The 12,646-nt window shown below is 42.5% G+C and overlaps 1 protein-coding gene and 1 long non-coding RNA gene across 7 annotated transcripts in view; one reads left to right on the forward strand and one right to left on the reverse strand.

The window, feature by feature from the left end:
* The window catches only part of SLC28A2 (solute carrier family 28 member 2), a 35,788-nt gene extending 23,730 nt beyond the window's left edge, over positions 1-12,058 (forward strand). For 3 of the 5 annotated variants that reach the window (XM_070053273.2, XM_089309159.1, XM_089309158.1), the window contains 13 exons: positions 672-813; positions 1,469-1,582; positions 1,924-2,001; positions 2,368-2,448; positions 2,891-2,971; positions 4,226-4,351; positions 4,433-4,563; positions 4,958-5,126; positions 5,338-5,535; positions 6,485-6,566; positions 8,527-8,625; positions 8,829-8,940; positions 11,140-12,058. In XM_070053273.2, the coding sequence (XP_069909374.1) occupies positions 672-813; positions 1,469-1,582; positions 1,924-2,001; positions 2,368-2,448; positions 2,891-2,971; positions 4,226-4,351; positions 4,433-4,563; positions 4,958-5,126; positions 5,338-5,535; positions 6,485-6,566; positions 8,527-8,625; positions 8,829-8,940; positions 11,140-11,257 (1,531 nt within the window). In that variant the 3' untranslated portion in view covers positions 11,258-12,058. 5 annotated transcript variants of the gene reach the window in all.
* The window catches only part of LOC149123094 (uncharacterized), a 33,112-nt gene continuing 27,299 nt past the window's right edge, over positions 6,834-12,646 (reverse strand). For both annotated transcript variants that reach the window (XR_016218085.1, XR_016218084.1), the window contains exon 3: positions 6,834-7,081. This is a non-coding gene — a long non-coding RNA (uncharacterized LOC149123094). The remainder of the gene's footprint in view (positions 7,082-12,646) is intronic.

The following is a 12,646-nucleotide window of genomic DNA, read 5'->3' on the forward strand; positions in this document are numbered from 1 at the left end:
CAAGATGGATATGGAAGCCAGATTTTATTCACCTTAAGTGAAATGGAAGAACACCAACATTCAACCCCGACTTGAGATGCTCTTTGTTGTTTGCTTCCATGGTGTCTCTCAATGGACAACATGCTCATTTTGTTTCATTTTCATCTGTGATCTCCCTCCTGATTCCTTTCCCTTGAACCTGAAGAACTCTAACACTCAGATATGATGAACTCAGTTTGTATATTGACGTAATAGGTCATAACAGACCATGAGTAGTTGGTGCGTGGCTAAGGCATTGCTCTTTCCCTTGGAGTGGTTTCAAAGTGGGTGGAGATCCACGGAGTACCAATAAATACTTTTCCTCCTTCAGTTTTTAGTATCTTGGTTATTCATTAGAATGACCTTTAAGAATGAGTATTTACATCACATCTTATTAATATGGAAGCTTGAGGGAAAGGAAGTCACATGATTTGGGTACTCAGATTGGAATCTTTCAACTTCATTCTGTGAGTAAAATAGTTGGAGGGGGAGAAGTAGAAGGTGGGGAACTCCCAAATGAATGTTCTCAAGCTATGTCTGTGTGTCTAATCAACAATAAACTCTTGACTTATTTAATTTATTGTTGGGGTGAAGTTAATTCTTTGTTATTTATTCTCTGAGTTGATGACATGGCCTTGGCATTCCTTCTTCAGGGTGTTCGCAGGAGTCTCCTTGGTTGGCCTTATCCTGTGGCTGGCACTAGACACAGCTCAAAGGCCAGAGCAGCTGATCTCCTTTGCAGGAATCTGCATGTTCGTCCTCATCCTCTTTGCGTGCTCCAAACACCACAGTGCAGTGAGTTTTGGGTATCGGGGTTGGGCACTGCAACACATAGCCAAGGGCCAAGCGGTAATTAGAAAGTTCATGTGTCCAGTATGAAATACAAAGGCAGAACTAAGTTTCTAACATCTCCTGATATTTACCACTTTGGTAGTTTTCTTCCTAAGAAGAAGTTTAATGTATAGGGTCCAGAGTCCCGAGGCCACTTATTTTCAATCTGTAGATTGCCATCTATTAGTGAATCATAATGTCAATGTTGTGGATCCAGGCCAGCATTAAAGAAAGAGCAAAAGAAAACAAAGAAGGAAAGAAAGAAAATAGAATACAATAGAGAATCAAATTACATTTTACATAGTGATGTTAAAGTGTTGATTTACGAAACTTTCATTTACATATATGTATGTATATACATATTTTAGATATATATGCATATACATAATTTCTAGACAGGTTTTTAGAAACCACAAGAACATATGTGGCTCTTTACATATTACTGCCTTGTCTCTCCTTCCTATTCCCCCTGCTCTTTATGCAATCTCACCCCGGATTTACTGTTAACATCCTAGGTTGGTTTCACCTAGAGTTCATATATCTATGCTTATAACCCCAACAGGTTGTGGACAAGTAGGGTTTATAACTCATATTGGAATAATTTTCTTATTGATCCTAGGTGTCCTGGAGGACAGTGTTTTGGGGCCTGGGTCTTCAGTTTGTCTTTGGATTATTGGTCATCAGAACGGATCCTGGATTTATTGCATTTCAGTGGCTGGGAGATCAGGTCCAGGTATTGGAAACTGAAAGTGAGGGCTTTGCTCTTTTAGAAACCTAGAGAAGAGAGATTTGAAGGAAGCATGAGAAAATAGGTGGTGTCTTGTTAATGATAGTGGTGGGAAATCCAGTTGGGAACGGAGACAGGATACTGGGGTACAGCTAAGAATAAGAAGGAAGAGTACTGAACTGCTAAGTCCTGTCATTCAATAAATCCTTCATTGGGACACGAAAGCTCTCAATGGGACCTGAGTGGCGGAAATGCGTCCTAATTATGCATGAGGCAGGTCTCATTCCCCTGTGTCTTTCATGGCTTAACCTTTGTTCTCTGTTTTATTTTTGTTTTTGCTCCTTTAGATTTTCCTGGCCTACACCGTCGCTGGCTCCAGTTTTGTCTTTGGGGATACCCTGGTCAATGATGTCTTTGCTTTTCAGGTCTGTATGCATTATGAGCAGGAGTCAAGGCCAGTGGAGGAGAGGGGAGTAAAACATGGATGAAAATTTATGTCCATCCAAGGGATCATCCAGCCTGCATGCCAATTTGACCCTAAGAAGAGGGCTTAATTCTATGACTAAAAGAAACATCATCCATTTCTTACATTTTGACCATTAGTACAGGTGGGGCAGAAAATATCTTGTGGGTTAATTCCAGTGGGGTAATAGATTTGCAATACATTTTAAATTCATTCCTAAACCAGTGTGTGTAGATAGTGAATGTGGAGAGCTGAGCCTAGTCCACTTATGGTATACATAGCACAAACAGTGCAGGGTCTCACCAGCTACCCACCACTCTCATTACAGTCGTTACCAATCATCATTTTCTTTGGATGCGTGATGTCCATTCTCTACTACCTGGGCCTTGTGCAGTGGGTTGTTCAGAAGGTGAGTCATTCTCCTGTACCATTCAGGAGATGGGCCCTTGTGACTTGTTAACAGCATGAAGATGACACTTGCTTTGGAAAAATTCTCATATGTAGGATGTAGAGGGTAAGAACCAATATGAAAAGACAAATTCTTGCAAGCTCACCTGAAATCAAATAATCAGTCCAGGACCTAGATAGGCTGAGAAGCAGAGCAGAGAAGATAGCCTGGATTACCTTTTAATTCTATTCTGAGTTTTACTACCCTTGGTCTACAGTTGGGATCTACTCTAGAGTACTGAGTTCTGCTCAAGGCTCCATAAATTGTTCTGTGGCCTTGCCTTCTCCTCTTCTAGACCTTAGTTTATTTATCTGCAAAATGGAGGAAAAGGGTTTTTTTTTTTCCTGGACATTCTCCAAGATTCTTGGTAATGCTAATGGTACAGATCTCTGTATCTTTTTAGATCGCCTGGTTTTTGCAAGTCACTATGCGTACCACTGCCACAGAGACCCTAGCTGTAGCAGGAAACATCTTTGTGGGTATGGTAAGCACGCTGAGGCCTTTTTTTCCTTTTCCTAGGGAACTGAGAATTTTCAGAAAACAGTTCAGAAAGTATGCTTTCCTTCTGAAAGATCAAATAAATGAAGGCTATGGGGCAGCCAACCCCTGATAAATGAAAGCTCAGACACTCAGTGGGGGCTCTGATCATTGCTTTCCTATCCTCAAGCCTAAAATACTTACCTGGGCATCCCTAATATGGACACCTTTAGCCATTGATCCAACTTCTTATACAGAAAGTTAGGGGAATGTCTTTGTCCAAATATTATCATCTTTTATGGGTCACAAAAGAATGTGTGATCTAAATTCTAGTTTCTCCCTGTGACTCCCGGTGACCCTAGTTTTCTAGGGTCTCTAAGGAAGACATAGCTTGCCTTACTCAGGACTACCATCAAGGCTTTCCCCCAGAATACTTGTTTGGTACATTTGTTTGTAAGGAATAGGTGTTCAGCATATGCTATTGATGAATTAGCTCAACTTTAAGGAAAGTGACTTGTTACACTGATAAGGAGTTAGTACTGAGATCATTCCTCCCAGGGCCCTTAGCTGGTTATCTGCTTCTGAAATGTTCTTGAAGCACTTATGGATACTTCTATCACACCCCTCCACATTTTGCTGAAATTATTCATTATCAGCTTAGTTTCCTCTGTTGGACTATAAGCTCCTAAGAATAGGAAACTTGTGTTATGCTAACAGCCCTAGCTTCTAGCTAGCACTAAATATCTAGTCATCACTTGCTAAGTGATAAATAACATTATCTTACATCAATGCTAGATATAATTTACATAGTCAGGCCTTCATAAATTTATAACATTTTCACAATTTTTTTTTATTCTTTCATAGACAGTCAACTTAGACAATTTCTTTGTAATTCATTTAGTGAGTACTTTTGAAGCATCTAATCTGTACTCAGTAAGTGCACTGTATTTCCCAAGCTAGTTTCAGACATTTCTCTTCTACATTCTAAAATGTAAACAGATGAGACAAAGACATATGGAAGCAGATGAGAGCAATGCCAGCTGGGACAGAAGTAGGTACCAAAGGGAGTGAGACAGATGCTGGGAGGGGCTGAGAACTGAGAACTGAGCTTGCTGTTCACTACTTGGGACTATGTCTTACTGAACAGCACATACACTGGAAGGAACTGCATCTTATGGTCCAGTCCCAGAGGCTGGGGTGGGCACTCTGGTGTGGGGAGTTGCGCCTTCTTGGAATCTGATTGTTTTCTCCTTGTTTATAGACAGAGGCACCTCTGCTCATCCGCCCCTACCTTGCAGACTTGACCCTCTCTGAAATCCATGCAGTGATGACTTCAGGGTTTGCCACCATTTCAGGCACTGTGTTGGGAGCCTTCATATCCTTTGGGGTATGCACAATCTGCTTTATCCCTGCTGGGTGAGCCTGGGTTGGGATCTACAGACACTGATCCCTAAGTCTGGCCTTGCAGATTGATGCATCATCCTTGATTTCTGCTTCTGTGATGGGTGCCCCTTGTGCACTTGCCTTGTCAAAGCTGGTATATCCAGAAGTGGAGGAGTCCAAGTTCAAGAGTAAAGAGGGGGTAAAACTGCCTCGTGGGTGAGTCCAAGGAAGCAATGATTTGGGAGATGGTGGGGAAGATGCAGAGTCAAGAGTGGCCTTGTGGTGGCAGAGACTTCAAATCTCCTTGGGGGAAGTATATGATTCGATATCTCCTCTTGCATCTTCCTGCCTCCAGCTGATCATGTTATTTTTGCTTTCTCAACCTCCCTATTTGCAATAGCTTCTGTATGCTAGTGCTCTCTGTCCTGGGCATCAGTCCAAATTCATGGCTTCAGAGTAATTTCCATTAATAAGGTCACTAAGGGACCCCTTAGCTCTCAAACTGGCCTTGTACCCTTCTCCTTTGCTATAGGGACAGTGCGGTTTCTCTTCTTCTAGGGCTGAGACTCCTCTAGACACCATATTATTCCCCTTTGTTCAATAACCACAGGAAGGAGAGCAATGTCCTAGAAGCTGCCAGCAATGGAGCGACAGATGCTATAGCTCTTGTTGCGAATGTCGCAGCCAACCTGGTTGCCTTTCTGGCCGTGTTGGCCTTCATCAATGCTGCCCTTTCCTGGTTGGGGGAACTGGTGGACATACAGGGGCTCACTTTCCAGGTAAGGGATTATATTCACTGGGCTGCCCCTCTGGGATATGTAGTTAAATAGTCCTTTAACTGTGCATGTTCTCCTGACCTGTGGGTAAGCTAAGAGAGCATGAATATTGAGAAAGGGGGAAGAGTTTGGGTGAAGCTCCCAGAGAAGGTCTTTGGCATCTGATCTTTGTTATTTGTTCTTCCTTTCCCTGAGATATCTCTCTCTCACTAAGGTCATCTGCTCCTATATCCTAAGGCCCATGGTTTACATGATGGGTGTAGAGTGGACAGACTGTCCAATGGTGGCTGAGATGGTGGGAATCAAGTTCTTCACAAATGAGTTCGTGGCCTATCAGCAACTGTCTCAATACAAGAAAAAACGTCTCTCTGGAATGGAAGAATGGATTGATGGCCAGAAACAGTGGATTTCTGTAAGTAATAATAAAAAAAAAAAAAGTATAACTAGTATGAGATCTCAGCCATGGCTATCCAAGGGTAGACAGAAAGTGCTACATGGAAGTTTGTGGCAGACCCAGAGAAGCCTTCTCAGTGTTACAGCCCAACCGCAAAGCAACCTTGTCTCCAGGGTCTGAGCTACTCTGAGGTCTGTGTGCTTTCTTCTCTGCACTCTGACCCAACTTCTCTCTATAATGTATTTGTGGGGTCTTTACAGTTGGGACAATCCAGGGAAGATCCCATTTTTTGATGGTTTAAGATTCTCTTCTTCATTTAGAAGTTTAAATGGTTATAAATTGATCTTGTGTTTCTCTTCCTTTGTCTCTTTAGCTCTTCCCTCTCAATCATCTTCATTCTCAGGCCTTCTTCTTATTCATTGGCTTCCACAAGAACAGTGTTGGGCAAGGAGGCCTGTGGTGTTTTCTATATCTTTATTTCTATAGTAACTTAAGAGAACAGTTATTTTCTGAGAGTCCTTTGCATATTCTTTTTTTTTTTTTAAAGATTTATTTATTTATTTGAAAGAGAGGCAGAGGCAGAGAGAAGTCTTCCATCTGCTGGTTCACTTCCCAGATGGCCACAATGAGCTCTGCCGATCTGAAGCCAGGAGCCAAGAGCTTCTTTTGGGTCTCTCATACAGGTGCAGGGGCCCAAGGACTTGGACCATTTTCTATTGTTTTCCCAGGGCATAGCAGAGAGCTGGGGCAGAGGTGGAGCAGCCGGGACTTGAACCGGCAACCATATGAGATGCCACCGCTGCTGGCAGCGGCTTTACTTTCTACGCCAGAGAACCGGACCCTCCCTTTGCATATTCTTAGGACAGTGTAGAAAAGATTGGGGGTTCTAAGTACTCTGAAACTTGTCATGATTATAAGATTACACACATGGACAATTTATTTACTTGTTTATTTTTATTTCCCCTAGGTGAGAGCTGAAGTCATTACAACATTTTCACTCTGTGGATTTGCCAATCTTAGTTCCATAGGAATAACACTGGGAGGCTTGAGTGAGTTAATTCATTTCCCCAGGTCCCTAATAAGCCAGCCAGATCCAAATCTGTAGAAGGCAGTCCTGGTACTTCAGTAAAAGATGAGATCAAATAGAGAAGCTGATCCTAAATGGGCCCTCTTAGGTTGCAGTAAATGTGGAGCTAAGACAATCAGGCCACCTGGCTATGCTTAAAAACCCTTTACAATCTCAACTTTACTTACATTTCCCCTCTAGATTAGAGACCCAAAAAGATCAATGTTATCTTTATTTTCCCTATGAGGGATAAAATGTTTTAACATTCTTTCTTTTTTTTTTTTTTTAAGATTTGTTTATTTATTTGAAAGTCAGAGTTACACAGAGAGAGGAGAGGCGGAGAGAGAGAAAGGTCTTCCATCCGATGGTTCACTCCCCAGAAGGCTGCAACGGCCGGAGCTGCGCTGATCTGAAGCCAGGAGCCAGGAGCTTCTTCTGGGTCTCCCACGTGGGTGCAGGGGCCCAAGGACTTGGTCCATCTTCTACTGCTTTCCCAGGCTATAGCAGAGAGCTGGGTCAGAAGAGGGGCAGCCGGGACTAGAACCGGCGCCCATATGGGATGCCGGTGCTTCAGGCCAGGGCATTAACCTGCTGCGCCACAGCGACGGTCCCAATGATATTATATCTGTTTGCCATTATGGGCATAGTTCATGTATAAGTAAAGATCTTTTGTTTTTAATTCAGTAGTGAAGGTACTTTCTGAAATTTCTTACTGGTTGTCTTTACAGAAGAATTTTCACAGTGAATCAAAAGACAAAATGTGCCTAGGTATACGGCAGATAGATAGCAAAAGCAAGTAGTATAAAATGTTGGATTAAAAGCTGCAAGTCACTGGTGCCATGGCTCACTAGGCTAATCCTCCGCCTGCGGCGCCGGCACCCCAGGTTCTAGTCCTGGTTGGGGTGCCGGATTCTGTCCTGGTTGCTCCACTTCCAGTCCAGCTCTCTGCTGTGGCCCGGGAAGGCAGTGGAGGATGGCCCAAGTGCTTGGGCCCTGTACCCACATGGGAGACCAGGAGGAAGCACCTGGCTCCTGGCTTCAGATTGCGCTGGCCATAGTGGCCATTTAGGGGGGTGAACCAACGGAAGGAAGACCTTTGTCTCTCTCTCTTTCTCTAACTCTGCCTGTCAACAACAACAACAAAAAAGCTGCAAGTCACCAAGTGTGAGAGGAGTCTTTGAAGCAGACACAGATAATTTAGATTGGATGAGTTAATGCTGAGTCTGGGCAATGGTTAGAGGACTAATAAGAGAGATGTGGAATTGTCCTTGAGACCAGGGTCAAGGGCATCACTAACAAATCCCAAGAGTTTGGAAGATCCAAGTTAGAAATGGATCTTAGAAGAAATGGAGTTTAAGTATGGATCAGTGTGTCTATTTTTAATGGCAATCATAGTCTGGAGTAGAATCATTAAATTCATTTAACTGGTAGCTGATTGAAAAATTTAAAGGCAAAGTAATTTCCTTTCCGTTTAATGCATGTCTGCATTGTTCTAATTCTGATGCCTGAGTACTATCTGATTACGAGATTGCCATCTAGAAGCAGGGTATGTGTGTGTCTAAGTGTGTCTAAGATTTAAGTGAATGTTGCCCTCTTTAGCCCACTGGCTCAGAAAAGTCCATCCAATTCTGGTCCAGGCATAAAAGTACAGATCTCAACTGGTGAACACCAGGTATTGCACCTGCCTGGAGCCATCTAAAGCTTTGCTTGATCCAGATACATCTTGGGTATGCTCCCAGAACCACTGAAGTTAGGGTCCGATGCATGGTTCCTGACCTAGTTAGGGATCTCTCAGGACTAATAAGCATATACACAACCAGGGCAACGCTGGCCAGTCTTGGTAAGGATGATGTTCATCTAAATTCTTATCAATGGGGGTTAATGGGATATACCTAATTGCTAGATAGGGAAGAGATCAAATTCTTTTGTTTTGTTGTCTGCAGCTTCAATGGTGCCCCACCGAAAAAGTGATCTGTCCAAAGTTGTGATCCGGGCCCTCTTCACAGGGTCCTGTGTATCCTTTATCAGTGCCTGTGTGGCAGGTAGGTGCCTCACCTTGGTCTCTTGGCAGAAATCACTTTCCTCAACCATGACAGGTTCTTTCTCAGAATATGGATTTAACCATCCATCTCACAGATACATAGAAAAGTCACCTAATCTAGTTCTCAGTCAACAACAAAGGGTACAGAGCTTTGAGGAACATGTGTACAATCTTCCCCTTGGTATCTCTGTCTCCTTTATCCAGGAATCCTCTATGTTCCCCGGGGAGCTGAAACTGACTGTGTCTCCTTCCTAAGCACAAGTTTCACCAACAGAAGCTATGAGACCTATGTGTGCTGCAGGGAGCTCTTTCAGAAGTGAGTGAGCACCAGGACCCCTGTTCCCTTCTTATACGCTTTGTGAAGACATCTTTCGGGGTTGGGGAGAAAGGTGATCTTTAGGGTAATCCTAAGGAGGCTGAAGAGAAAATAGAGAAGAGACATGGGTATTGGTGACAGCCTGGATTTGTGTTTTTTTTTTTTTAGTTGAGTTTTCAGGATTAGCTCTACTATGCTCAACTGACAGGTTCCATCTGGGGTACTGAGATGAGAGGTAGAGGGGCAAATGAAAAAGTAGAGAAGGGTGGCTTCCCTGACAAGAAGATCCTGCATTAATTGTGATTGGAATATAGATAGATTATAAGAGAAGCCTTCGCAATGGTCCTAAGTAGCTAAAAAAGTCTTCATCGTACAGAAATAAAGAAGACTGACAGCAGATAAAATTGAAGTTAGAAAGCATGATGATTTCATGTAGTGTAAATATGAGTATATTCACCAATTTTAGGCTATGGAAAGAAGAGACTATCATTATACTGAAAGAACTAGTTTGGGGACACACAAAAGGAAGGATTTTAAGAGCTAGTGTTTGGTATAACAGTGTTTTTAATAACTAGTTTTTGGTAAAAATAAAAGGTGTGTGTATTGGTGGTGACATACAGGTGAGTGAAGAGAGTTCTGGGAGATGAGGCTGAGAAATTATAAAAGGCCTTGGATGAAATGCTGAGGAGTTTAGGTTCTGACCTTCAAAATTCTGAACACTGGCATGTCAGCTATGCTTTTTCAAAAGATCATTCTGGTAGCCATATGGACGTCAGAAAGACCAATGAACACACCACTGTAATAGTCCTAGGAAGAGATGATGAGAACTGATATTAAGTGGTTGTGAAAATGGGTAAGAGGAAAGGGTAGGGTGAGGAAGAGAAGGAAATCTCAAATGAGTCTTTTCTGCTCCAGCAAGTGGGCCTAAAGGAGGGTCATTCAGTCGCTGACAAGAAAAGGATTAGCTTCAGGAATGGGAGTAAAGGGGAGAGATAATGGCTTCTATCAGTTTTGGAACTGTTAACTTGGAGGAATCTATGACACTGTCATGTGAAGCTACTCATAAGCTAAATGGGGTCTAGAGTTCAGGAGAGCAATCCAAGCTGGAGATAGCTTTGGAAGTTATCATTAAGTAAATGATCTGTTCAGTATATAGGTTAATGGTCAAGTGTTATCTGCTTAACAGATTACTTGTCCAAGTAAATGAATGTTACTCTTCCTGTGTTTGGAGGTTATCAGAAAAGGCAATTAACTCTTCCAAGAAAATAATCCTTTTGACATACTTTTTTTAATTTTTATTTTATTTTTTATTTTTATTTTTTGACAGGCAGAGTGGACAGTGAGAGAGAGAGACAGAGAGAAAGGTCTTCCTTTTGCCGTTGGTTCACCCTCCAATGGCCGCCGCGGCCGGTGCGCTGCGGTCGGCGCACTGCGCTGATCCGAAGGCAGGAGCCAGGTGTTTCTCCTGGTCTCCCATGGGGTGCAGGGCCCAAGGACTTGGGCCATCCTCCACTGCACTCCCGGGCCACAGCAGAGAGCTGGCCTGGAAGAGGGGCAACCGGGACAGAATCCGGCGCCCCGACCGGGACTAGAACCCGGTGTGCCGGCGCCACAAGGCGGAGGATTAGCCTAGTGAGCCGCGGAGCCGGCCTTGACATACTATTAAAGATAAATTATAAACTGGACAGATCATTGGTCTGGCATAGTTTTGATTCCTATGACCTGATGGCAATCAGTGGATTTCCTAAAGCCACATATTGAGGGTCATTAGCAGTAACCCTCATTGAATCTGAAAGAGATATGGTTTTGGCCAATTAATTTATACTAATTAAGTCTGAACTGTTTTCTTTCCTTAGGAGGAGACTGGCTTTAGGATACCGCCCTGCTTTCTAGAATAAATTTGATACAAAATCATTACAGGGAATAAACTGTGACTCAGAGATTTCTAGAAAGGAAATTTCCAAATGGGCCATGGTTAGGAATTGGGCACAGGAGCAGACACAATCATATAGGGTTTCTTGCTAGTATTATATTGGATATGAAAGAGAAAACAAATCTAACTGAGTCCAATTTATTTGGTCACGACTCATAGATCTGTTTATTGGTTCTTGGTTTTGTTTTCAGTTGCTGACATAAAATTTATTGATCTATTGTGCTGCCTTGCTATCATCTGACCCAATATGTTATCTTTCTTTTCAGTACTTATCTGAATGGCACCAATCCACCTTCTTTTTCTGGTGCCTGGGAAGACAAGGCATTCAGTGCCATGGCCCTTGCTAACTGCTGTGGATTCTACAACAATACTGTCTGTGCCTAAGGATGGTTGGTCCATTTCTACCACAGTTTTAATCTTAACAGCTTTTTGGTGCAAAGGTGTTTATTTACTCAGGATTCCAACCCTTTAACCAACTCTCCAAGATCCTTAACAGTAAATGTAAAAGATTCATTTGGTTCAGTGCATTCCACTAATGAAAATTAGCATTCATCATTCCACTATTTCACTGAACCATAAAGGTACTCATGGGTAGGTACTGCTTGAGCATTTACTTGAAAAAATAAATTTTATAATATCAGATAAATCTTGCTTCTAGTCCCCTCTTAAAAACTATGAAATGCAGTGTACTACAAATGTGATTTCTTAGTATTAATATATATGAGGGACGGCTGTATTTCTTGGAATTCTGAGGATGAGTTGGTTTTATTATACTAAAGTTACAAATGAAGAGTGCATGAATATTCAATGAAAAGATTTTTCTGGTTGTCATATATTCGTAAACCTGCAAACTCCAGGGGCCAGCGCTGTGGTGTAGTGGGTAAAGCTGCCGCCTGCAGTGCCGGCATCCCATATGGGTGCCGGTTTGAGTCCTAGCTGCTCCACTTCTGATCCAGCTCTCTGCTATGGCCTGGGAAAGCAGCAGAAGATGGACCAAGTCCTTGGGCCGCTGCACCCACATGGGAGACCCGGGAAAAGCTCCTGGCTCCTGAGCTTTGGATCAGCTCAGCTCTGGCCATTGTGGCCAATTGGGGAGTGAACCAGCAGATGGAAGACCTCTCTCTCTCTGCCTCTCCTCTCTCTGTGTAACTCCAACTTTCAAATAAATAAATCTTTAAAAAAAAATCTGCAAACTCCTTAACATTATATAGTAAAACAAAAAACACATCACATATACAGACTTCTAAGAATTTCTTAATGGCCCTTGCTTTGTTTTAGTATCTGCCTTAGTGTCAGCCATATATGCTTCATGTTTACAGAAATCCATTAAAACAGTAGTTTTCAGCAGGAAGTGGGAGTGGGAGTGGGGAGGAGACACTTTTGCTTCCCAGGGAACATCTGGCAATGTCTCCAGACACTACTGGTTGTTACAACTGGGAGGATTCTACTGACATCTACTGGGTAGGGGCCAGGATTGCTGCTAAAATTTTTACAATGCTCCATCAGCCTCTCACACAGAGAATTCTTTGACACTCCAACATCAACACTGTTGATGCTAAGAAGCTTATTCAAAATATTTAATAGGTTTATAATATCTCTTTTAGGTAAGGGTTTCAAAAGGATATAGGAGTTCCTTAAAAAGCTAAACATAGAATTATCATATGGTCTCACAATTCCACTCTAACATATACTCAGAACTGAAAACATGCTAATACATGCACATGCATGTTCAGAGCAGCACTATTTACTGTAGTCAAAAAGTGGAAATAGTGG

This window comes from Oryctolagus cuniculus, chromosome 12, assembly GCF_051225735.1.
Source record: "Oryctolagus cuniculus isolate XC-2025 breed Fujian yellow rabbit chromosome 12, ASM5122573v1, whole genome shotgun sequence".
NCBI lineage: Eukaryota > Metazoa > Chordata > Mammalia > Lagomorpha > Leporidae > Oryctolagus > Oryctolagus cuniculus.